General features: G+C 52.2%; 3 protein-coding genes across 6 annotated transcripts in view; 1 reads left to right on the top strand and 2 right to left on the bottom strand.

The window, feature by feature from the left end:
• The window catches only part of Ptk7 (protein tyrosine kinase 7), a 66322-nt gene extending 59851 nt beyond the window's left edge, over positions 1 to 6471 (bottom strand). The window contains exon 1 of the mRNA NM_001395741.1: positions 6210 to 6471. Coding sequence (NP_001382670.1) covers positions 6210 to 6264 — 55 coding nt within the window. The 5' untranslated portion in view covers positions 6265 to 6471. The remainder of the gene's footprint in view (positions 1 to 6209) is intronic.
• A 1079-nt stretch (positions 6472 to 7550) lies between these two features.
• On the bottom strand, positions 7551 to 21462 carry Klc4 (kinesin light chain 4). Of its 4 annotated transcripts, none has more exons than XM_006244516.5 (17): positions 21333 to 21452; positions 20418 to 20490; positions 19578 to 19841; positions 17601 to 17831; positions 16409 to 16490; positions 15678 to 15897; positions 15194 to 15281; positions 13563 to 13664; positions 13259 to 13432; positions 12842 to 12941; positions 12663 to 12715; positions 12420 to 12490; positions 11922 to 12030; positions 9329 to 9469; positions 8937 to 9052; positions 8749 to 8812; positions 7551 to 8002 (listed from the first exon to the last, which is right to left on the bottom strand). In XM_006244516.5, exons 3-17 carry the CDS (start codon positions 19833 to 19835, stop codon positions 7952 to 7954), a joined length of 1860 nt encoding a protein of 619 aa, XP_006244578.1. In that variant the 5' UTR covers positions 19836 to 19841; positions 20418 to 20490; positions 21333 to 21452; the 3' UTR covers positions 7551 to 7951. The 4 variants fall into 4 exon arrangements, with proteins under 4 accessions (XP_006244578.1, XP_006244579.1, NP_001009601.1 ...); XM_006244517.4 differs by lacking the exon at positions 21333 to 21452 and adding an exon at positions 20848 to 21283; NM_001009601.1 differs by lacking the exon at positions 21333 to 21452 and adding an exon at positions 20859 to 21092 and having other exon boundaries at positions 7558 to 8002.
• Positions 21463 to 21619: 157 nt separating this feature from the next.
• On the top strand, positions 21620 to 25393 carry Mrpl2 (mitochondrial ribosomal protein L2). The gene is made up of 6 exons (NM_001034136.1): positions 21620 to 21748; positions 23013 to 23175; positions 23721 to 23862; positions 23956 to 24182; positions 24464 to 24537; positions 25138 to 25393. Exons 1-6 carry the CDS (start codon positions 21653 to 21655, stop codon positions 25348 to 25350), a joined length of 915 nt encoding a protein of 304 aa, NP_001029308.1. The 5' UTR covers positions 21620 to 21652; the 3' UTR covers positions 25351 to 25393.
• Positions 25394 to 25452: the final 59 nt, after the last annotated feature.

Here is a 25452-nt window from a genome sequence, read left to right as displayed (position 1 = left end):
TTGGGTTTCAGGCCAGCCTGAGCTACTACTAAGGAAGCTTGAGGCCAGCCTGAGCTACTAAGGGAGCTTGAGGCCAGCCTGAGCTACTAAAGGAGCTTGAGGCCAGCCTGAGCTACTAAGGGAGTTTGAGGCCAGCCTGAGCTACTAAGAAAGCCTGAGGCCAGCCTGAGCTACTACTAAGGAAGCTTGAGGCCAGCCTGAGCTACTAAGGGAGCTTGAGGCCAGCCTGAGCTACTAAGGGAGTTTGAGGCCAGCCTGAGCTACTAAGGAAGCCTGAAGCCAGCCTGAGCTACCAAGGAAGCCTGAGGCCAGCCTGAGCTACCAAGGAAGCTTGAGGCCAGCCTGAGCTACTACTAAGGAAGCCTGAGGCTTGTCTGGTCTATTAGCAATACCCTATGTCTCAGAAGTAAAATAAAATACACAAAAGAATCCTTCCTGCTACTCAATAAGAGTTTTCTAACAAGCTCTTTATAAATGCAATTTCCTTTTGAAATCTGGATAGGCTATTAAAAAAATTACAATATAATTTAATAAAGTGGGCGGGAAGGAGCCTTTCCTGTCCCTCCCCCCCATGATTCTGATTGACAGGTCGGAACTAAGGCCCAGGAAACGCAAATTTAAATGAATAACCTTGGGTTACCTGCTTCCCCCCAACACTTGCTTCATTTACTCCCCACCATGCCTTTGAGAGCTGTCCCACCTCTGCCTGCCTCACGATTTGAGACCGTTTTTTTCAGAAGTCCCTTGCACACTTGTAAGCAAGGTCACACATACCCTGCTAACTCCTGGCCCAAGTGTGCGGAGAGGATAAGCAAGGGCTCTCTCTGTAGGATACCCCTGTGCCTTCTGCTCCAGGCACTCAGAGAGACAGGGGTGTGACAAGCCAAAGGGAAGGGGCCAGCATGCAGCCCTATGGAGGGCCCTTCCTGCCCGGTGCTGTTTGTGCAGCATTCCTCGGAGGGAAACGGCCTAAGCACAGAGGAGAGATGGAAAAAGTGACGTGTTCAGAGGGCTTCCTCAAACCACCGATTAGCTGTGGCGGCGGCAGCGCCAGCTCCCCCCAAAGCGCCAGGGGGCTCGGCAGGGACGACTGTGTCCTTGGCAGAGAACCCCCGGGGTGGAAGGCTAACCCAGCAGGCCATAATGGTAGGGCTTCCCTGCTAAGCAGATGGGTGCCAGAGACAAATGGAGGAGCAGGGTGGGCAGCACCCCCAGGGCAAGCAAGGGCCTGAACTGGCAACCGCAGCCCAGCCTATGAGCCAGCCACATGGCTCCAGCTAGAGGCAGTGTGCCTGGGCACAGCAGTGGAGGGGCGGCTACTGAGGTTAGAGAAAGCAGAGGCATTTGAGGGACACAGGCCAAGGATACCCAACCCTTCTTAACCCCCTTTCTCCCTTCAGGAAAACACCAAAGCCTGAGTCCCTGGCCCTACACTGCTCTTGGCTCCAGTATAAGAGCTCTAACCAGCCAGCTTCCATCCCAGATGAGGCTCACGGAAGCTGTCTGGCTTAAACACAGACTCATGCAATCCCCTAACTCCCAATTCGAGAGCTGGAGCCCTAACAACACAACAGCTGTGGAACCTGGAGGAGCAAAGCCTCCTTCTACGGACCAAATGGGTCCTGAAAAGTTACCCTTCACCGGTTTTCTTGATTTAAAAAAAAAAAAAAATCAATTCCTTCAGGAAAAGCAATAGTTCTAAGAAGAGCTAAAACTCACAATATTTAATGTTACACACCTCGTAGAGTTTGCATACATTAGCAGGCAAGACTCTTAACAAAATCAAATTCAAATCAAACCCCAAATACCATAACCTCTAAATTTACATATGAGGGACATCAAAGATGGCCCAGTGGGTAAAGACACCTACCACCAATCCAGATGACCTGAGGCCTGTGACCCTGGGGCCACATGGAAGAGAACCAACACCCAAAAATTACCTTCTGACCTCACAAATTCATCCACACAATCAACCAATCAATCATCAATCAATCAGTAAATAGTAAAGTAATAAATGTATGACTCATTCCAAGAAATAGTCACAGGAGCAAAGCTACTTAGTGCACATCTTAAAATCTTCATCTCCTACACAAAGACACAGCCCACTGACACGGTCATGACAGGAAAGAACTGTTTTTAAGTTTCTATTATATATGCAGAATGTCTACCCAGAACCTGTAGAGATCTGGACCTCACTCATCAACAGCAGAGCATGCTCTCCCGGACCCCAGCATAGCCCAGTATGCTCTCTCAGACCTTTATCACAGCAGACCATGCTCTCCCCGACCTCATCCCAGCACTTGAGAGGCTTGGAAAGGAACAGCATGACTTTGAAGTCAATCTGGACTCCAGAAGAACCAGTTTGTGACTCTGACTTAACTCACTCAGAGATGCCAGTGTCACTCGTATAGGACTCTGAGTGACAAAGTTATAGAATGCCTGGGTCCACACACATTCTTCATCTATAGCCTCTTGGGGCAAGACAGCTCCCCCACAGGCAGAGGCAGCTGTCCATGCCCAGAACTCTCAGAAGCCAGGTAAACCACATCAAATATCAGAAAAGCCCACCAGGGAACAGGGAGCATGTCTGTCCCCTTGATTCCACCATCATGGTGCAGGTCACCAGAGGAATACCAAGCAATGCAAACCCACAGGCTGGACTGGACACACGGACACCCCACCCCACCCCACCGCATCCCACCATGCTCAGGACTAAAAAGAGGTTTAACTTTGCTACTTGAGTTACCTTTCCCTTCCTTTTTCTAATTGACCTGGGCAAGGACCCACTTTAAACAAGGCTCTGTGCTAAAGGAATTGTACAAGGAAAATCCAATTGGGACAAAAATACAGAAGTTAAACCAGGAATGAAGAGAGCCCTGGATTTGAACCGCAGTACTGCATTAAACTGGCACACCTGTAATTGTGGCACTAGGGAAATATAGGCAGCAGGATCAGAAGTTCAAGGCCTTCCCTGACCATATAGTAAAGTGAAGGCTAGTGTAGGACATACATGGACAGATGGATGGATGGATGTGTGGGATGGACAGACGGACGGACGGATATTCATTCTCAGGCTGGTTGTTCCAGGAAGACTTAGATTGGGCCCAGGCAGAAGAGAAGATGAACAGAGGCAACTCACACACCTGGGAATGGAATGGCCCAGAATAGACAAACACATGTATGTTTTAGGAGACAGCAAACAGAACAGCTGGCTAAAAACGGAGCTTTCCAGCAGGCGAGATGTATTTATTGTTGAAAATTATTATAAAGCTGGAAAGGTGTATCGGGCTGGGTAGTGGTGGCACACACTTTTAATCCCAGCACTCGGGAGGCAGAGGCAGGCCGATCTCTGAGTGTGTAAACCAGCCTGGTCTACAAAGCAAGTTCCAGGACACCCAGGGCCACACAGAATAGAGAAACCCTGCCTCAGACAAATACACACACACACACACACACACACACACACACACAGATTTCCCTAGATCACAGGACCATAGCCTGAGCTCTCAGTCCCTGCTACTCTGACCACACTCACTGTTAAAGCCACCACGGATGAAGCAAGTACCACGTCTGAATTACAGGATGTGGAATCCAACCCTCACTACAGCGCATCCACAAAGTGAGGATTCAGTTTCCACAGAGATGCAAAGGCCAGGGTGGGAAGCAGGAGCAGGCAGAAGCCACACATGACCGAGGAGGCGGTGCTAAGATGGCTCGCAGGTAAGAGGCAACTGCCACCAAGCATGACAACCTGATCAACGTCCCTGCCAGCAGACACAGTGAAAGGAGGGAACGGATCCCAGTCAGTCGTCTTCTGACCTCTACGAGTGCATTGTGGCACATACACGCATACGTCCACTTGAACTTGAGTTCACACACAAACAGATGTAAAAATAACAAAAACAAAAATCCCAGGTGTGGTCCTACTATCCTCTAATCCCAGCACTCTGGAGGCTGAGGCAAGAGAATCATAGTTCCGGGCCAGGAAGGGCTACACAGTGAGCGAAGGGCCATCCTGGGAGCATGTAATAAGGCCCTGCCTAAAGGGGGGTATGTGGGGGACTCTGGTTCCCAACTTTAAGCCTTCTCTTCCTCCTCCACCATATTTATCACACCAGGGATCTTAAGGTTTAGAAAGCAACTCGGGTATTTACAGCATAATTACCCAAACTTCAAAAATGGTTGACTCCACAAACCTGGGCAGGCTAGGTCCCTAGCCCCAGCCTAGTTAACAGTGAGGTCTCCTTACAGCTTCAGTTAATGACACAGTTAAACAACAAGATGGGGAAATGTGCAGAGATCTATTAAAACTTCCTTGTCCCCTGAAGACATGCATCTGGGGCGGGCAGAGTCCCTGGATCTCACCAGAAGAGCAGGCGCCTCCGCTGAAATTGTTTACAGCGCACGGATAGGTTTCACACCAAGGCACATTTGGTGGAACGGATTTAAGGCTCTCATTAAAATGCTTCTTTGTGGAGATACCCCCAACTCCTTCCTATCCAACTCCCCCCTCACACAAACCCTCACACAAACCCTCCCCAGACACCCACCACTAGAGTATCACATCTTGAACATCAGAGTCCTCACAGAAAAAAACTGGCAGTTGAGTGTTGTTGAGGAAGGGTCATCTCCACCAGAACTTGCCTTTGACTTCAGAAAGCTAAACCATAGCAGCAAATACAGCTAAGCTACATCCAGCACAGCCACACACACCAAATCCCACCAGCCAGCCCAGGAGGCCTGTGAGCTGGGGCTGCTTGCCCATATGGTTGGGCCCTCATCCTGGCTGTGTTTTAAAAAAAAAAAAAAAAACTTACATACTTCCTCTGGGAGCAGATGTGGGACTTTGCCATGAGCAATCGCTACCACACACATGAGGAACCCACGGCAACTCCAGAAACACCAGCTTAGGAATTCCCAGGACTGGGTCTTTTAGGCTAAGCCTACCTCTTGTTTTACAACTGGGGGTGGGAGAGACTTTCATTCTCTGGCCCCTAGACCCTCAACAGCTGGTCAGGAAGATGACAACAGATAATTCTCTGGCCCTGACCTCCCGGCTAGCTAGAACTCTTAATAGGAACGGTTAAGTAAGTTCTTTTTAGGTTAAGGGCTAAGACAGTCCCCAGGGCAGAATGGCTCCCCAAAGAGGGCTATTTCCGCAGACCACCACTGGTAGTTTTGTCTTGGAAGGTTAAGGAGGAATCATGTGGTTCTTGCTGATTGGGACCAGCAGACTGGGCATTTGGGTAGCTTAGCGATTTCCGGTTAAGTCACTTACAACACCTTAGTTGTGACTGACTCTCAGGTGTGATCAGACAGGAAATAAAAGTCTGCAGGACAGGGTGCCCCTTGTTTGCCCTGGAGATGGGGGGGGGGGGGCACACCCTCACCAAAGTGGAGAGGCCCTCCACGAAAGCCAGAGTTGAGCTCTTTTTTTGCCTTTCTGCCCTGAGGAAGAGAGAAAATCCATTCCTCCGAGAACACGGACAGGATGGAAATCCAGGAAACAGGAGAGCAAAGCCCGTCCGCACCTTGGCAAGCCGGCCATGCCCGATTTTGGCAGCGGCCTTCACTCATTAGTCACCACTACAGCCTGGGACCCTTCCACTCCCGGGATACGACCCTGGCACCGAGTGGGCTCAAGGTTCGGGCCTAGTTGGAGGAGGAGATGAGGCACCTCTCAGTCTAACCTGCCCTCACCCGTAGGGCCATCTGGGGTTCCAGCTTTGCCCCGGAACTTGCAGGGAGGCACCCGGGCGCGTCGGGCCGGCATAGGTAACAAAGCTCCGCGCCAGGCGCGCCCCATGTCAGTTCGGTCGGGATCGGGAGCCAGGCCGGCCCCCCTCACCTGGGCTCCAAGGCCCAGGGCATTCCCGGGTGTCCGCACCCTCTCACGGGATGGGAGGGCGCTGCTCCTCCAAAAAGGAGCTCTCAGCAGAGACCGGGAGCCGGCGACTCCGGGCAACGCTCGAGCAAACTCTCGGGTCGGGCGGGGAGAACTCGGAGCAAACGCATCCCCGAGCCCCAGTGCACCGTGTCGCCACCGCAAAGGGGGCGTCGCCAACCCCGAGTCCTCGAGCCCCCAGCGAGCCTCTCCACCTCCCCAACCGCCCAGCCCACCTCTCCAAGGCCCTTCCAGTCCTTGGGTCTCCCGCGCTTCTCAAAGCCCGGCTCGGATCCCCCCCCCCCCCAGTCCTTGGGGGACTCACCGGCCAGCAACGGCAGAAGCAGGGCTCTGAGCAGAGGCAGCTGGCGGGCTCCCATCCTGGCGGGCTGCAGACGAGCGGCGAAGTACAAGGCAGTCGGCGAGCGGGCGCGCGGACCGGAGCGCGGGGGCCGCCGCAGCAGCTGCAGCCCGAGCCCGAGGCGTCCGGAGCTGGAGCCGCGCGCGCCCCGTACATCCAAGCCCTCGAGCGCGCCGCCGCCGCCAAGCCACGCCCCCGACGCCCCCTCCCCTCCGCCTGCACGGCGCCCCGCCCCCTACGCCCCCTTCCCGGCCGTCGAGGGGAGGAGCTGGCAGTTGAGGGAAGGATCTGGAGAGGGATGGGGGGGTGGGACAGTGGAAGTCTCAGGGGAGTGCCGGAGACCTAGGTGTTGTTCCCACCGCCTAGTCTATCCACTGGAACGGGAGAGAACCAAAGTGACTCTCAGGACCCGTGGGCCCCTTAGGAAAGATGGTCTCTCTGAACCTACCTGGAGATCTGGAGCAATAGCTTGCCCAGTATTCTCCCGAGTTGGTGGAGTTAAGCAACCCAAAGTTCTGCAAGAGACAGACCAGCAGGGTGTCTCAGAAGAAGACAGGGAGGGCACAGCTGTGGTGCCCTGTGGAACAGATGTAGCCAGGGAGGGGGAGGGGCGTGCGTGACTGGAGTCAGCTTTGACACTGGACGAATCTGAACCCAAGGTAGAGACGCGGGGCTCCGAAAGCCAGTGAAAGCTATTAAACAGACATTCATCCCAAGTCCATCTCCAAGCAGTCTGGGCTGTGTCAGGGCATGGCCAAATCTCCAGCTGTGGGGAGGCCCAAAGCAGCCCTTGTTCCAGGCACCCTCCACCCCCAGCGCCACCACCCCCACATTCTTTCTTTGTTGTGAAAGCAGCAAGGGGTGTGGGAGGCGGGTCAGAAGAAGTCAAGCTTTAGAAGACGGGCCCCAGCTGCTGACAGGCCTCCAGGATATGCACGAGAGGATGGATAGCGCCTTGTCCCCCCTTCTGGCCCTGAAGGGCCCCCCAGGCCTGCTTAGACCTCCCTTCCCCCAAGCAGCTGGGAGGAGGGAAGGAAGCCACAGAGGGCCTCACAGGCAGGAGAAGTGGCGCCAGGACTCCAGGGTCCTGCCACATGGCCACCACATGTCCCTGACAACCCAGTCCACAGCACCTTCTTCTTGTGCGCCTCCTTCCCCATCCCCCAGATGCCTTCCCCAAGCCCTGCTAAAGACGGTACAGAGCGAAACCAGAAAGCCAAGAATTCAACAGTCCTGCTGCCCATCCACCATTGCCCTCATTCTCCTGGGAAGGGACCTAAGAGTCATCAATCAAGACTCAAAACGCAAGGTGTTACCTGATTCGTTTATTACAGAAACAGTGAAATACATGGACCTAAAGTGTGGCAACAGGGGTGAGAGAGGCCAGGGCAGGGCGGCTCAGCTGGCCAGCCCCAGCCCCAAACTGACGGAAAAGCCAGCAGTAGGCGCATCCCTGAGGTGCATACCCACTTCCCCCACCTTGGGAGCCTCAATCTATAGGACTCTAGAGAGCATATTTTCCTGAGGGCCCTTCCGAAGGGGGTGGGGGGAGTTTCCTGGGGAAGGAGCCTAGACCCTTGAAGCAGCACTCCTCCACCTGAACTGCTCCCTCTTCACCATCCTATTGAGGTGGGGAAGAGACTGGAGCCATGGGGAATGCTGTGAGGGTTGTAGGGACCCAGCAGACTGGAAGAGGGAGTTGAATGTCAGCTGCTTGAAGAAAGGTCCACGGTGCTGGCACTGAGGCCCCGGGAAGTCTGAAAGAGAGAGCCACATTTCACTGGGAACTCCTGGAGTCTGTCTGTCTGTCCTGTAGAGGGACTGCACTGTCTGTGGATCAAGGATGGACTCTCTAACCTCAACCTAAGCTCTCGGGCCTTGCTTAGGCACAGTCTGCGGAGGAGCACGGGAGGAAACCCAAGAATGCTGGCCTGTACCATGAATGAGCTGATACCGGGGGTCACCGAGTTGAAATAGCATTGCTGTTTTCTCTGAGGGAGACTTCATTCTGTTGGTGTTCTTATTTCCTCACTAAGACCTCAGGGGAAGGGGTATGACTGACCATACATGACGCGGCCAGCAACGCTAAGTCATTTTGGAACTATTACCAGTTTACAGAGCATCAGTAGCCGGTACTCTCCTGATTAATTCTGACTGAATTGTCTGGCTAGAAACTCTCCTCTCTGTCTTTCTGTCTGTCTGTCGGTCTGTGTCTCCCTCTTCTCTGTCTCTTTCTTTCGAGACAGGGTTTCTCTGTGTAGCCCTAGCTATGCTGAACTCTGTAGACCAGACTGGCTTCTGCCTCCCTCTGCCTCCCCAGCACTGGGATTAGAGGTGTGCCGACCGCCACCATTGTCTCTCATGCCTAGCACCCATACCATGCTGTCAGCCTGACTCCAGAAGGGCCCCAGTCTCCCAGACCACCTTCATTATGGTGAGTCTTTCATCTTCCCAGCTGCCCCCGGGCTGCCTTCGGGAGTCCCTCCTCCCTCAGCATGCTCACCTGGAGGGGGGCTGCATTGGGTTGGTTCAGGTAGTTCAGTGAGGCTGCCCGCTTCATGTTGCTGCTACAAGGGAGAACGAGAGAGCTGAGGCCAGCCCAGTGTTCCTCTGTGTAGGACACTTTAGGACATTTCTCCAGCGCCAAGAGGCCTGCGGCCTGCTTTGTCCTATCTCGACCTTGCTGCATACCTGGAAGGCCGAGGCTCAGTGCCTTGGAGCTTCCTCACCAGGAGCTCACTGCTTCTACGAAGCACATCCCGGATCTTGCCCAGAGAGCCACTCCTCTGGAGGGTGCCACTGCCATCCTATAGGGAAGAGAGAGGCATTGGGAGCTCAAGGGCTCCATGTCACCCAGCTTCTAAGTCTGTTCTGGCCACTTACTCTGCACATGTCCCCGTCCCTGAAGCCCAGGGACTGAAAACAATGCCTTGTCAAGAGCACATCCCCAGGGACAGGCTTGACGGGACGGGCTAACTGGTGAGACTAGGCGACTGATACCTTGTACCAACTTGGAGAAATATAACCTCGGAGTTTCTCGGTGCCAGCAAGACAGGGCAGGGCAGGGCAATGAGCAGACTTACCCCTGACCACTCCACAGCCACTGACGCATCTTCACCTCCCTCGAACTTCACACTGTCTCCAGGGCCCTCCTGCATGGTCTTTCTACCATCACCTTCCCCCAGCAGCTCGGCCACCTTGGTCTGACTGATGGGGTCAGTACCCTGGGGAAAAGAGGAGGAGATGCTAGGAACATGGCCCACCGCAAAGACACTGGCTGCTCTTCCAGAGGACACGGTCAGTTCCCAGCACCGAAGGGCAGCTCAAGTTACAAGGCCTGTAACTCCAGAGCTAGAGATTCAGTGCCCTCTTCTGACCTCAGTGAGCACTGCATGCATGCGGTACACAGATGTGCAGGCAACATAACACATGCACACACACACACACACACACACACACACACACACACAACATTTCTAAAACAACGAGTACTGAGAAAGAAGACTGGGATTAGGGGGCATTTCAGGGGTGACCTAGAAGAGACCTCATGCAATGGAAACTCTCTGGAATCTATGAGGGTCACCCAGCAAAGACTCCCAGTATTGGAAGATAGAGACAAAGACAGTGAAGGGCCTGGGACACCAACCTGGCCACAGAATCTTCTACCTACAGTCTGTCCTGCCTATAGGATGCACTGGGGCAAAGATGGTACAGAACTTGTGGTAGTGGCCAGCCAATGACTGGTCCACCCTGAGACCCATGCTATGAGTGGGAGCCCACACCTGACACTGCCTGGAGATCTAGGAGGAGCCAGAGGGGTTAAGGGTAGCACAAGGAGGGGTTGGGGATTTAGCTCAGTGGTAGAGCACTTGCCTAGCAAGCACAAGGCCCTGGGTTCGGTCCCCAGCTCCGAAAAAAAAAAAAAGGGCAGCACAAGGACATGGCTCACAGAATCAACTACCCAGGGCTCACAGGGCCTCACTGAAGTGAGGCTGAAGTGACCATCAGGGAGCCTGTGTGGTTCTGAGCTGGGTCCTCTACACACATTACGGTTGTACAGCTTGTTGTTCTTATGGGGCTCCTAACAGTGGGACTCTTTCCCTCATACTGCCTTGCCTCGTCCAACCCTGATCTGGGCGGTCTGTGCCCCGTGTTTGGTTGATATCCCTGAGAGGCCTGCTCTTTTCTGAAGGGAAATGGAGGAGGAGAGGGAGGACAGGAGACTACAGATGGGATGTAATATAAGAGAGGAATAAATTAAGAAAAAAAAGTAGAAGGAAGGAGCTGGGCCCTCACAGTCCCTAAGTCCAGGATGTGGCTCTTGCAGCTCTCAGCCTGTTCTGTGAGCAGCCACTGCAGGGCAGATCCCCTCCTTACTATGCACCTCACTAAACAACTGGGCGATTTCCTTTGTGTGGTTCTAGTACATCCTTACACAGACTTCTGTGGAGTAACTATGGCCACTTTTAAGTCAGCTCAGACCTGCAATTGGAAAAGTTCTGACTTGGGCCTCTCCTCAACCCCACCTGCTTCGTGCAGGTGAACAGGAAGGGTCGCCCTTCCGTAGCTCCGTCTAGTGAACTGGTTGCACTCTGTGAGGCGGCGGCAGTTTCTTTCTGACAAAGTCTCACGACACTTTGCCAGCTTGACTAGACTGACTGGCCAGCAAACCCTAAGATCCTGTGTCTCTGTCCACGCAGTCTCATTATCGTGTGTGATGGGAAAGAAACGCACGCGCTGTACAATGGGTGTGCAGGTCAGAAGACGACTCTGTGCAGTCTGTTCTCTGCCTCCACTTTTGTGTGGGTTCCGGGGATAGAACTCAGGTCATCAGGCCTGCACGGCAAGCACCTTTACCCACGAAGCTGTCTTATCAGCCCTGGTTTGGATTTTGAGATAAGGCCTTACTCTGTAACTTAAGCTACACAAAGCCCAGGCTCGCCTCAGACTCAGTACTACTCAGCCTTAGCCTCCTGAGTGCTGGGATTAGAAACCACCACACCACCTATGAAAGAAATCTCATATCTGTGCCCAGACAAAGGGACAGTTTGGAGTAAGAACTTTCTTTAAACCACCACAGCCATGAGACTAGGTCCCCTCTCGGCACTTGCACAAGACACCCAAGTAGTCCCTTGTCCCTTGTCCCCAGCCTTTCCTTCTTGTCCCTCCGATCTGGACTTCTATTTTCCTTTGGGACGGGGTCTTCTTCTTACGATGTATTTACTGGCTGGGCAGTGGTGTGCACACCTTTCGTCCTAGCACTGGAAACAGGCGGGCAGGTGGATCTCAGTTCAAGGCTGATCTACAGATCGAGTTCCAGAGTCTACAGAGCCAGGGATACACACAGAAACCCTGTCTCTGAGACAGAACTGTATTCACCTTGTTCCCTGTGTGTGCCTGGGTGATGTGTGCATCGCATGCATGCAGAACCCACGGAGCCGGAGGCCATTGGATCCTCCGGCCCTGAGCGGGAGGCAGCAATGAGCTGCTTGAGGTGGGTGCTAGGAACTGAACCTGGGTTCTGGCCAACAGCAGCAAAGGTTCCTAAGTACTGAGCTAGCCATCCCTGATCCAGGATCTTAGTAAAGACCAAGGCTAGCCCAGAACTCCCTCCTACCTCCGCCTCCCAAGCGCCAGGTTGAGACACACCATTGCCCTGAGGTGTGGGCTCCTGACCTGTTTCCTGGAGCGCAGGGCACACTCCTCCAGGGTCTCAGCTGCCTCCAGCTTTCCCTGGCGCCTGTACAGAGCCCCTAGGTTCCTTAGCGTCGTGTTCACCGTGGGGCTGCAGGGAGAAGGATAAGGAAATGGGGTGAGAGCACAGCCCAATGCAGAACACTTGCCAAGTACACACGGGCCCTGCATACATTAAATACTACAAAACACAATGGAAAGGACAGAGTACACACGGGCCCTGCATACATTAAATACTACAAAACAGATTGGAAAGGACAGAGTACACACGGGCCCTGCATACATTAAATACTACAAAACACAATGGAAAGGACAGAGTACACACGGGCCCTGCATACATTAAATACTACAAAACACAATGGAAAAGGACAGGAGGGGGCAGAGAAAGGACTCAGAGGAAGTGGGAAAGAAGAAGGCTCTGGATCAGGAGGCTGGACCAAGGAGCGTCAGAGACTCCACCTCTGACCTCTGGCAGCTCACCTGCTCACTCTGCAGGCCTTGTACCACCCTCCATACTCTGCATAGGGCGTGCCGCTCTCACGGGACCGGCTCTGGGGATGAGAAGAGAAAGATGCTAGGAGGCAGGTAGGCATGGACTAGGGTGCAGACTGGCTCAGGAAAGGCGCTGTGCACTGAGGATCAGGCAAGGGAGTGAGTAGCTAAGGTAAGACAGGCTGAAGTCTGAGGCCCTGGGAGCAGCCAGCTCAGGATGGCCCGACTCACCCTGCTCATCTCCTCCCGCTCCTCAGCGTGCATCCATATGGGCTTGTGGTCATCTGAGGATGAGACACTGTGTCAGGAGGTAAGAGAGCAGACCTGGACACTATCTGGGGAGCCAACAAGGCTGGACTGAAGGGGTTTGGGGTCCCCAGTGCAGCCCTGCTCTCAGACCTGACACTCACCATCCACAGATCCGAACTCCTGCACGTGGGCACGGGTCAGGATCTCTTTATACAGAGTCTCAGCCTCAGAGTACTTGCCCTGCTTTAGGTAGCAGGAAGCCTAGGAGACAGCAACAGAAACCCAGGAGCAAGAGATTGAAGGAGGCAGGTCTCAGGCAGACGCAGGCAGCTCCACTTCTTGGCATCTGTCCCCAGAGACCCTACTCATTCAACCTGTTCTGGCTGCGGGGGTTAAAGTGGCTGCAGATGGGAGCCTCGGGCAGCAGAATGAAGCAGACCCTTCATCCTCAGAGGCAGCCCTAGAGACAGGCGCCAAGTTGGCCAAGGAGTAAAGTCCATCCTGATGCTTTCTGAGTCCAGGACCCACATGGGAGGCCTTCCCCACCTGCTCCTTCCACCCTCCTGTCTCTTCCTTACCAGGTTATTCTTGGTCCGAGCTACATTAGGGTTGTCCGGCCCTAGCTGGCGCTCATAGATAGCTAGTGCCCGCTGATAATAGCGCTCCACGGCCTCGTACTTGCCCTGGTTTTGACATAGGAGGGCCAAGTTGTTCAGCTGCTTTGCCACATCCGGATGGTCGGTGCCCAAGACCTGAGAAAGAGCAAAAGAGCAGACGGATGACCATGATTCTGTGAGTACGTGCACATGAGGAGAAGGGGGAGGGAAGTAGGAAGACGAGGAGAAGCCCATCAAGGGGAGGAGAGGAGGGAAGGGCAGGCACCTTCTCTCGGATCTCCAGTGCCCGCTGGCACAGCGGCTCTGCTTCCTTGTATTTGCCCCGCTTGCCATACAGCACGGCCAGATTGTTGAGCGTGGCAGCCACCTGCAACGGAAGGCCAGCCCCCATCACACACCGGTTCTGCAAAGGCTGAGGCTCCAGATGGCTCAGCAGGGAAAATGCTTGTTGCCAAGCCTGCGGACCTAAATTCACAAGGCGCAGAGAGAACCAACTCCAGCAAGCTCTGGATAACTCTGGTCAGCTCCTCTGACCTCTGGATAACTCCCCGCCTTGGCCACCCTGTTACATAATAACTTCAAAAGGGATGTGGACAGACAGAGACACTGTACCACGAGAGCCAAAGTCTGGAAAGATAAACTATGAACAGAATGGTTTAAGTTCTAGGTGGTGAGGGTATCGCCCTCTAGAGGGACTGGGAAGAATTTCTGATGGTGGTTTCTCTCTTGCTGCAGTCCCGTGCGTTTAGCCAGGGGAAGCCAAAGAGCCATGGGTACTGTGCACGTGTTAGACTCAGACTCGGGAGACTCTGGGACACCATGCTGCTCCTGTGAGCAAGGGGCAGAAGCATGGGCATCACTGGTAGGAGGTCAACGCCCTGGGGCTGCTGAGCTGCGGCCTCCCTGCCTACCTCATATGACGTCAGAGGGAACTGTTCTCTCAAGATCACCTCCTTTCCAGAGCTGTCATCATTCATTTTCTCAACGTGGACAACCCATCCAATGCTTGGCACTCTGTCCCTACTCAAAGCTGTGTTCTAGAACTTGACCTTTTTAAAAAGTTCTTAATGTGTGTGTCTACATGTGGGAACGTACACATGAATACATGTACCATGGGAGACCAGAGGCGCCAGATGTGGTCAGAGTACTTCATATACATGCTGGAGAGATGTCTCAGAGGCTCTGTGCACTGGCTGCTCTTCTAGCGGTCCTACATTTAATTCCCGGCACCCATATACGGTGCTCTCCTCTGGCCTCTATAGGTGCTGTACACATACGTGCTACACAGATATACATGCCAGTAAACTACCCAGACGCATAAAAAGAAATAGAGGGAAAAGGACTTTTTGAAAGAAAATGTCTCAATTAAACCTGTCATTTTGGGGGTTGGAGATTTAGCTCAGTGGTAGAGCGCTTGCCTAGGAAGCGCAAGGCCCTGGGTTCGGTCCCCAGCTCTGAAAAAAAGAAAAAAGAAAAGAAAAAAAAAAGGGGTTGGGGATTTAGCTCAGTGGTAGAGCGCTTGCCTAGGAAGCGCAAGGCCCTGGGTTCGGTCCCCAGCTCTGAAAAAAAGAAAAAAGAAAAGAAAAAAAAAAGGGGTTGGGGATTTAGCTCAGTGGTAGAGCGCTTGCCTAGGAAGCACAAGGCCCTGGGTTCGGTCCCCAGCTCCGAAAAAAAGAACAAAAAAAAAAAAAAAAACTAAACATTAATATAAAATGCAAGCAACATAAAAAGGAGTCCCTGGGCCTCAGAGAACTGAGAACCACTGAGTTCACTAGACAGAGCCTGAAAGTTCTTAAGCCTCCTTCCTAAGCATGTGGTGAGTGGTGAGAGCAGCACACGAGGACTGAGAGGCCAAGACAGCAGAGACAGAGGGGAGGGAGTGGGTGGGATACTGACGGCTGGGTGGTCCCGGCCCAGGGTGCTCTCCCGGATGCTGAGGGCATCGTTCAGCAGATGAGCAGCCTCCTTGTATTTATTCTGGTCCCTGAAAAGCAGCGGAAAGGATGGGCATCAGCATGAACTCTGTCCCCATACCTTCTCCTTCCTCACTTCCTTCCAGAGACCGAGAGAACAGAGGCACACTGAGAGACTGGGGACCCCTGATGTCAGGAAGCTTGTTAGGACAGGACGAAAGGCCCAACACACCAGGCTGCAGACACCGCCATCTCAAGAGGAAGCCACAAACAGAATAAGACACACACACCCTCTCCAGAGAGCCTGAGAGATAAGTATTCTCTGAGGTGGGGGCTTCAGGATCAGAGAAAGTGAGGGTTCCAGTGTGGAGGACAAACCCTTGCAAGGTATACCTGGGAGGCCCAGCAGAGAGGAGAGGAAGGTAGGATGTGAGCTGCTATAGACAACAGAGGACAGTGGCACTCACCGATACACCAAAGCCAGGATATTGAGCATAGTAGCCACGTCAGGGTGACCTCGGCCAGATGTGCGCTCCAGGTCCTCTAGCGCTTGCTTGCAGAGTGGCACAGCCACCTCATAGCGACCCTGAGCTGCATACTGGATGACCAGGTTGTGCAGGGTCCGCAACCTTGCTGGGATCTCATATCCACCCTGCTGGGCCGCTGCAGCACCCTGACCACGGGACACTAACTCATCCCAAAAAAGACAGGGCATTTCCTCAGAGGACTCCTCCTTTTCCCTTGCTGCCTGCCCTCCCCTCTGCCCACCCTTTCTCTTGGCTGCTCCTTGCCAGGTTCTCAAAGGAGACTCCGCCCCACAGCTATTCCCTTAACCACACCCTTGCACCAATGCCCCCCACAATCCTATCTATTCTCTTAGTAAATCACTCAACTAACATTTGCTGGGGTGTCCAGCAAAGCACAAATACAAAAGGCTTGAGGAATGCCTGCGGCTCCAGCCCGGGGTTATTTTCTGCTAGACTGTGAACTCACTAGTGGGACCAGCATCCTTTTCATCTTGATAACCCTAGTGCACAGCACACTCAGTAAATGCTGACGGGTACCGGGGAGGGAAGGAACCCAGTCTCCAAAGGAAGTGGGGAACTTATCTCTGGATGTGGAGATCCTACTCAGACTGGGCCATAGCTTGAAGCAGCTTCCTGCTGCCCTCACCCTGCAGCCCCACAGGCAGACTCACAGTCGTTGCTGGAGTCCTCCTCCTCCTCATTGGGGAAGAGGTCATCCAGGGAATCTTTGCTAGCATCTCCCTCCTTCTCCTCCTGAAAGGAAAGGGACAGCATGCCAGACCCCAGTGGCCTCATCGGGCTTCTTCTAAGCCACAAAAGCACCAAGCAATGGGCCTGAAGGCTTCTGCCCCTGGAAAAGACCAGCAGCTGACCCAGTCATGCACAGGCCTCCTGGATGTGAAAGCCAGGGATGTCCCAGACAAAATCGCACAACTCTATTTCTCATCCATAAAGGTCTCTCTCTAACACCCTATTCTCCCTCTCTCAGATACCTCTCGTAATTATAGCCATGGCGGTCCCTGTGCACTTACACTGATTATATGTCTATCCTGTCTCTCCTGAGGGGAAGGAGTATGTCTGTGCTCACTGACACGTACCCCAAGTGTCTAGCTCTGCCTTGGGCTGACTATTCCCTTTGGTCAGTGTGGGCTTAGGGAAAATGTACTTTTCTTCTTCAGGCTCGCCCATGTGTCCCAGGCAAATTATCTCTTCACCGTCTATGGGCAGAATAGCACTCCAGCCCTGCAGTCTTTTCTGTACCTGACCTCCTCTCTGAAGGCTTCTGACCATGCCAGCCCTCAGGGACCTATCCACGTGGCAGTCCCTGTACTCTGGCTGAGCCATGTCCACACTGTGTGCTTGCTGCTTCGTTCAGTCACATCCGAGCCTCCTGTGTGAGCCCAGTTCTGCAGACATTACAGGCCTGAGAAGACAGGGACTTTTCCTAGTCTCCTTCTCTCTGCACTCATAGGGCACAGGGATACATAAACGCCAGCTCCAGGGCTGAATTTCATGGAGCTTGAGAGAAGACTGTAGGGGAGTCTCTTGCTAAAGTGGGCTGTGCTCTCCCTAACTGTAGGCCTTAGGATTCTGGGTTCGAGCTGTCTGACTGTCCGTCTTGTTCCACATAATGTTAGCTGTGAGAACAAGAACTGTCGGCCCACTCTCCAGGGGCGTACACATGAGACTTAAGTCGACGGAACAAGTCAAGATCGTCCCCTGACCCCTGTTATCTGGAGCTGGTACCAAGGCTGAAAATAAAGTCCTTTCAAGTGGAAACGCGAAAGGCATTGACATTCACTGCGGGACAGTGGGACGCTTGCCCTGCCTTCAGTCCCAGCAAACGCTGGCTCACACACTCACCATGCTGTGCCCATCCTCGTCATACTGGCGCAGCTGCCTTAAGAACTCCAGGTGCTTCTTCTCTTCCTCCAGCTGTGCTACAGCCTGCTCGCTGCGCTGCAGCCGCTGCTGAGTGCCCGCCAGCTCGTCCCGGAGCCACTGATTCTCCTGGCAGAGCCGCCGTACTTGGGCCCGCAGCTTCTGCTTCTCAGACTCCACTGTGCTCAGGTGGCTAGCCAGAGCCAGCATCACCTAGGTGGGACATCGTATGAGCTCCAGGCTTTTGGGAAAGAGCATCCAGGGGACAGGTGGCCTCCAGGAGATGACGGAGAGGAAGCAACAAGCAGGAGTGAGTGGCAAGAACTCTACCATGAACAGGTTCACAGGAGGCTGGAGCAGTGGTTCGCAACCTTCCTAATCCTGTAACCCTTTAATGCAGTTCCTCAAGTTGTGGTGACCCCCAACCATAGGATTATTTCATTGCTATTTCATAACTAATATCTGATATGATATATCATAACTAATATCATAATATCTGATATGCAGGATGTCTGATATGTGACCCTTGTGAAAGGGTCACTTGACCTCCAAAGGGTTACAACCCACAGGTTGAGAAATACTGGGTGAAGAGATGTCTCAGAGATTAAGAGAGCACTGGTTGCTCTTCCTGAGGGTCTGGCTTCAATTCTTAGCACCAACATGTTGGCTCACAGCCACCTGTAACTCCAGTTCCAGAGGCTCCAATGGCCTCTTCTGGCCTCTGCACATACTAGATTACAGGTAGCATATACTCATAGATGCAGACAAAACACCTGTATATATAAAATAAATGAATGGAATTAAAAAAGAGAAATACTCGGGCTGGAGCGATGGGTCAGAGGCTCAGAGCACTGACCGCTCTTCCAGAGGTCCTGAGTTTAATTCCCAGCACCCACATGGTGACTCACAACCATCTGTAATGGGATCCAATGCTGTCTTCTGGTGTGTCTGAAGAGAGTGACAGTATACTCATATACATAAAATAAATAACTAAATCCATAAATGAATGAACGGAATTAAATACATAAACTAACCCCAGCTGCCAGCACCCCTATTGTTTTCATCAGATGCCAAACTGCCAGTTCCTACCTAGACAATAGCAGCCTCTCCCAGGCCTCCCTGTCTCTGTTAGTCTCTAGTTCTACTCTCTCCCAGGCTGAGTCCCATCCCTCCTCAGACGTCCCAACAGCTCCCATCTCTCTCAACAGACAAGCAAAAAACCCCAGGACAGCCTGCCGGCTCCACACTATCTGTGGATGTCTCTGATGGGATCCTTCCTCCTCCGGAGTGATCTACTGTGTCCCCTCACTCACTGTGTACCCTGTAGAAAGCCACACCAGCGCTGTAAATCACTAAATTCACCCCAGGCTCCACGCAAAGCCTTTGCACCTGTCCTACCTGCTTGGAACCCTTTATCCCATGACTTCCTTTTTCACCCTCAAATCTTTGCTCAAAAGTGAGGTTATTTTATGACCAATCTGTGTGAAAATGCATCCTCTTCCTACTTCCCTCCTTTCTTAAAGATTTATTTATTTTATGTCTATGACTACATTCTCTTCAGACATACCAGAAGAGGGCATCGGGTCCCATTACAGATGGTTGTGAGCCACCATTGCTGGGAATTGAACTCAGGACCTCTGGAAGAGCAGCCAGCGCCATCTCTCCAGCTCCTTCCCTTCTGTCTTTGTCTTTGTTCTGTCCTCAGCAATGATTACTCTGGCACAGTAAATCATTTACTTATGGACCTGTGTTCTAGCTATCCCCCCAGCTATAATATCAGCTCAGAGAGGAATTACTCAGTGTTGTTCTGTAATGCACCACCAGCATTCACAAGAGTTGAGACACACAGTAGTCACTTAATGAATATTTAATGAATTAACAAATCCAAGTTTCTAGGACAAGGTGACCCCAAACTTGCATCAGATAACTGGAACACTTGGTATCACCCCTGATTCTTACCTGGGCCTCGCTGAGTCCCAGCTCAATGTTCTCCATAGACCGTCGCAGCTGCCGGGCTTTCTCATGCACCAGTCCTTCCTCATGGCCTCCCTGTTGCAGACACTCGATGGTGTGGGACAGGCTCTGTAGCACAGCCTGGTGCTCACTGTGTAGGGACTCCAGCCCTTGGCTCACCAACCTGGTACTGCCCAAGATCTCCTCTTGACTGAGCCGGTGCCCTGCAGGCTCATCCCGCTGCCCCAATACCAGGCCTGACATCCTCAGCTAAAGAGAAACCACAGAGTTCAGGTGGAAACGACGAAAGACACAATGTTAGAGACTGGTGGGCATCCACACGAAGGGAAGAGGATGGGAGACCCCCATGACTAAGCTGACGAAAGGGCCTAGGTAAAGAGGAGGAAATTCCACCGCACTAACCGTAAAAGTAAGGTGAGGGAGAGGAATGAACTTCAATAAAGATCTTTAGAACAATCGGGCGGGCTTAGAGCTAGAGGAATTTAGGACTTGGCAATTGGAGAGAGAGCATGGGTTAGGAAAAGGAAGCAGGGGATGTGAAGCACTGTAAGGATCACAGAGGGCGGGTGGAAGAGCTGTGCAGAAAGCACTGTCCCAATATAAAGGGGAAGGACCCAAGCTTAGTGAAGGAGGGGGAGAGGAAACAGCAGTGGTTATTACAGGGCTTGGAAGGTTGAAGGTCTTCAGACTGCATCAGCAAGGGACTAAGCCCAGCACCTCCCGACCTGCTAAACTCCTTTCCAACTAACTTTCCCAGCCCACCCCACCCCCAGAATTCAGACTGTCTTCCTACTTCCTCCAAACTCATTTCCGAAGTCTCCTTACCTGTGTACAGAGCAGAAGCCCTTGGTTTCAGGTGGCTCCCAGGCCAGAGCCCGGAAGAAACTCTGACCTGCAACTAAGGATTTAGAAGGATTTGTACTGCCCAAAGTCCAGAAGTCCGGCAGTCCCACCCCTTCTCTGTCACCACCTCACAGCCTCCCAGAGGACCTGGCACAGAGCCCCACCCAGGACAAACACCCTCCCTCCTTCAGCCTACAGGTTCTTCAGAGACTCGTACTAATGTCCCTTCTTCCTCAATCTCCTCGTTCTAGCTCTGAGGAGTTACTTTCTCCCAATAAGGGAAAGAAAGACCGATTTAATCTGAGACCTGAAGCAATGGGTGTGGTGTGCCTGTTAAAGGGAGACCTGGTTACAGATTCCCGACTGGATTACCGCAATAGCCGCCTTTCATGGCTTTGTCTGACATAATCACCTAACAGGCACCTTAAGTTGCCTCTCAAGTGCCGGATGGTCCAGGGAAGCGTAGCAGATCTGCCGTGCACAGTGGGGTCATAGAGAAAGGCGCTGAGCGCAGGCTATCCAAGCCTGGGGGCCTACAATCAGGAGTGTCTAAGGGTCCTAACTTGCCCTGAGAGCCGAGGGTAAGGACAGAAGTAAGATCTTCGAGGGCTGAGGGGAGAGGAAGGTGGAAGTGAGGGCAGAGTCGCTGACCAAGACCCGACAGCGGACAAGCTCGAGGTCACGGAGTCAGGGGTTCCCACAGGGGGCGGGGCAGGTTGTCCTACTGTCTGTCTGGACGCCGAGGGGCGGGGAAGAATCGCGGGGGGCGGAGTTTTTGAGTCAGTCTGAAGTTTTGTGTGGTTAGTAGGAAGTGACTTACTCATTTGTCCCAGAATGTGGGAATAAGAGTTAGTGTAATCTTAATTCTCAGCCCCAGGGGTACTCCCAAAGACTCACCTGCAGTCTGCTGGTCCCGCTGCCGCCTTCGTGGGTACTGCTCCTTTAAATATATCATGGCTGCCGCTCGAGGCAATTGTTTTGACGGCTCTGAGGGGCGGGGACTGTCTTCCATCATGTGACCTCAGTGCCTTCCAATGATTGGCTAAGAACTTGTTCTAGGGAGGAAAGAAAGCTTGTATCTTACGGCGCTGCACTTCTGTGCCCGCCTCTCTTACGTCATTGAAAAGCGACGGTACCCCGAATGAAACGTCATTTAAGAGCACCAGGCTCTGGGTAAAGGTAAAAGCGAGTTCTGTACGGAGGAATCTGACCATTCCATGGCCCTGTGCGCGCTGGCTAGTGCTCTGCGCTCCTTGAGCCTGGCATCCCCGGCCATTACCGCCCGGGTTCCGACTCTGCTTCCTGTTGGCCAGGTAATCCGCTTACCTGGGAAATAAAATCCGCCTGGGGTGTCAGTGATCCCTCAAGGCTAGTCGGGATCACGTGACCTTGGGTAAACTTGCCTTCATCCTTTGCTGTTTGTAAATGCTGCTCTCTCCGAAAGCTCCATTCGTCAGCGAGATACTGGCTTCCAAGTACTTTTGCAAATCTTTACTAAACAGGTTGCAATGGTAACATTAATGTGCCAACCGCAAACCAAGCAGAATAGAGGACTGAATTAAAGGAACTCCTGAAAGTTGTGCACATTTTGCAGATGAGAACACTGGTCAACAGTCTAAGTCTTACACCTTCTGGGACTTGACAGACTGACTTCAGAGCTTGCTTTTGTTTTTGCTCTCGTACTTCAAATTAAACCTAGAGCCTTGCTCATGCTGTGCACTTTTACCTCTGACCTACACACCTCACACCAGAACCAGTGCTCTTAACCATTTTAATGTGTGGATAGGTTGTGGCTGATATTAGGGAATGTCAACCAGTGGGTCTGAAGTGGGCAATGGTGAATCACAGAAAAAAAGAAATTATTGGGGTCTGGAGAGATGGCTCAGTGGTTAAGAGCATTGACTGTTCTTCCAGAGGTCCTGAGTTCAAATCCCAGCAACCACATGGTGGCTCACAACCATCTGTAATGGGATTCAATGCTCTCTTTTGGTGTGTCTGAGGACAACTACAGTATACTCATACAAATAAATAAATCTTTAAAAAATTATTTAAAAAAGAAATTATTGACCTTGCTTCTCAGCATTTCTCAGGCTAAGCTTGGCAAAATTTAGCAAATATATATTTGATATTCCAAACTAAACCTAACACTGGGTCTACAGCAAGTGGAAAAGCAAAGTAGTTATTTTTATTCATATTTGAAAATTCCTGAAAACGTGCAGAGGGCAAAGGTCACTGCTGCTAATGGTGGTATATGGGTGTGTGGAATTTACCAGCTCTGGAAAAATGAATTCTTCAGGCAAGGAAAGGTTTCTATTTCCGGGCAAGAACTTGAAACGAATTAGAAGTTGATGAAGGAAAAACATCTCCTCGGAGAAGTATTTCAGAGGTTTACCAAATGGTTACCAAGTAACTGGATAAACACATTACGCTGGTATTTGTGGAAGTTGAAGGGTAGAGATTTGAGGGCAGTGGTCTGAGATGCTTTGAGGAGGAAATAGCCTACAAGCCAGACTTGATCCGTGTGCTTTCTCCCTTGGTTCTCTGAAAGAGGATTTTCTTTTTAATCCCGAAATACAGAGCAATGTCCTCCTTCAGCTGCCCTCTGCCCTGGCATTGCCCGCTCACCGCCCAGTGCATATGTCTGCGGACCGCAGCGCTAAGTTTGTGTCCTGGAAGAGTCGTATCAAGTACACAGTTAAACCAGTGAAGATGAGGAAGTCTGGGGGTCGAGACCACACAGGTGGGAGAAAGGGCCGGGAGCATCCGGGGTGGGGGGGAGACTGCATTAGGGCCCTGGATGTCTAAGGCAGTGTACTGTGGCTTGTAAGATGTCAGTGAGGTGCGTTTTGCTGTGTGGCTCACTGTTGAAGCTGAAGAACAGACCACACAGAAATATAACCAGCTCAACCAAAGTGCCCAAAATTCATAACGGTTTAAAGTGTGTGTGAGTCCGATTTATATCCCTCCCAGTAAGTCTACTGAATTCAATAACCTGAAAACTTTTGTTTTATACAATCTTAGTAATCGTACTTGTATTGAGCCATGCAAGTGTTACCTCAGTGCTTCTTCAAGGATGCCCTGGCCTCCACACACCCACATGCTATGGCTCAAACTTGGGGCCTTATAAGGCAAGCTGTCTATGGCTGAGCCACACCACCAGCCCTTTGTCACTTTTCTGTGTGTGATATAATATCGAGGGAGTGCTACTGTCCAGTCTAGGCAAGGTCTGTTAATGTTGAGAGCTCTTCTAACCTTAATCACAGCCCTGAACTCTCCTGACTCTAGGCCGCATCCGAGTGCATGGTATTGGTGGAGGCCACAAGCAGAATTATCGAATGATTGACTTTCTCCGGTTCCGGCCAGAAAAGGGGACCGAGCCAGAACCCTTTGAGGAGAAGGTTGTGGTAGTCCGCTACGATCCTTGTAGGCAAGTTTGGGGTGGGAAGTGATGATGGTGTGGTCTGAACTGCTCTTTTGTAGCTTCTCAGAAAACGTGGGCTTTGTCCGTCATCCTGAACAGGTCTGCAGACATAGCTCTGGTTGCCGGGGGCAGCCGGAAACGCTGGATCATTGCCACAGAAAACATGAAGGCAGGAGATACAATCCTGAACTCTAACCACATCGGCAGAATGGCAGTGGCTGCTCAGGAAGGGGATGCACATCCGCTTGGGGCGCTGCCTGTGGGGACCCTCATCAACAATGTAGAGAGCGAGCCTGGCCGAGGAGCCCAGTATATCCGAGCTGCAGGTATGGACCCGAACGCTGCCCTCTTCCCACAGTTGGGAAGACCCAGGGGTACCTGCTATCACTCCTGTGAACCCTTTAGGCCCACATCTGTTCCAAGGACAGAAGAAAACAAACAGTAAGAGGACGAATATGTGCCTTGCTTTATCCTAAATCATAGTGTATGGTCTTCTGTGTTTCATGTGCCCCAAAGGACAAAGTAAGGGTAGCGTGTGACCCAAGATCCCCACGGCAACCTCCCTCTGATTTGTGGAGGGTGGCAAAGCTATGTCTCCCTTCCCCAGGGACATGCGGTGTGCTGCTCCGGAAGGTGAATGGAACAGCCATTATCCAGCTGCCCTCGAAGAGGCAAATGCAGGTGTGTGGCCACAAATGGGAGGAGTCAGCAGAGGGGGTTTGTGGAATGCACCTCACTATCTCCCAAGTGTATGGTGCCAGGTTCCATTTGTGTGTGCTCTGGTCTTCGCTTCCTGAGTAAGCAGGCCTCCTCAGGTCGGTGCCTTAATGGAATGCCTTTTCCCAGCCAAGCATGGCGGTACATGTCTGTAATCCCAGCATTCCAGATGAGGCAAAAGAAGCTACCTAGGCTTTTCCAGGAAAAGATAGGTGTGGGTTGAACCATCAGGTTGGAACTGGCTTTTAATCCCGTCTCTCAAGAGCCAGAGGCAGGGATGCAGAACAGTCAGGACCCTGACTCCAAAAGAAAACCACAAAAACAAAAACAGATTCAGGAGTGTTGTGTGTGTGTGTGTGTGTGTGTGTGTGTGTGTGTGTGTGTGTGTGTGTTTCTTCAACTTTTCATTCATTCTGTCAGACCCACATTTACATTCTAATGTTTTGTGTTTCTCCTTTTTCCATCCCTTATTGAGTGTAAAAAGCCACCTAGAGTAGTGTTCCCAACACTGCCCTGCCAGGCTCTTGCTCCCACCGGTGCATTCTTGTCTGCTTCTCTTGTCAGGTGCTGGAGTCGTGCACTGCAACTGTAGGCCGGGTTTCCAACGTTAATCATAACCAGCGGGTCATCGGCAAGGCAGGACGGAACCGCTGGCTAGGCAAGAGGCCTAACAGTGGGCTGTGGCAACGCAAGGGAGGCTGGGCCGGCCGGAAGATTCGGCCACTGCCACCCATGAAGAGTTACGTGAAGCTGCCCTCCGCTGCTGCCCAAAGCTGATTCCCCTGGACTCAAATAAAATGTTCCTTGTTTTTATCTGTTACTACCTTTTCAGTTTTGGAGGGCGCGGTACAGACTGTAGAGAAATAATCAAGGATAGAG

This window comes from Rattus norvegicus, chromosome 9, assembly GCF_036323735.1.
Source record: "Rattus norvegicus strain BN/NHsdMcwi chromosome 9, GRCr8, whole genome shotgun sequence".
Lineage (NCBI taxonomy): Eukaryota > Metazoa > Chordata > Mammalia > Rodentia > Muridae > Rattus > Rattus norvegicus.
The sequence above is the reverse complement of the archived record's forward strand: the minus strand, read 5'-3'. Positions and strand labels throughout refer to the sequence as shown.

Coding starts and splice junctions, on each gene's coding strand:
- Klc4 (XM_006244516.5), bottom strand. CDS start 19,835: ATGTCAGGCCTGGTATTGGGGCAGCGGGATGAGCCTGCAGGGCACCGG. Junction 13,665..15,193: donor TGGGCCGGGACCACCCAGCC/GTCAGTATCCCA, acceptor CTTCCGTTGCAG/GTGGCTGCCACGCTCAACAA. Junction 9,053..9,328: donor TGGCTGTGGAGTGGTCAGGG/GTAAGTCTGCTC, acceptor TCTTCCCTATAG/GATGGCAGTGGCACCCTCCA.
- Mrpl2 (NM_001034136.1), top strand. CDS start 21,653: ATGGCCCTGTGCGCGCTGGCTAGTGCTCTGCGCTCCTTGAGCCTGGCA. Junction 21,749..23,012: donor CTCTGCTTCCTGTTGGCCAG/GTAATCCGCTTA, acceptor CCCGAAATACAG/AGCAATGTCCTCCTTCAGCT. Junction 23,176..23,720: donor TGGGGGTCGAGACCACACAG/GTGGGAGAAAGG, acceptor TCCTGACTCTAG/GCCGCATCCGAGTGCATGGT.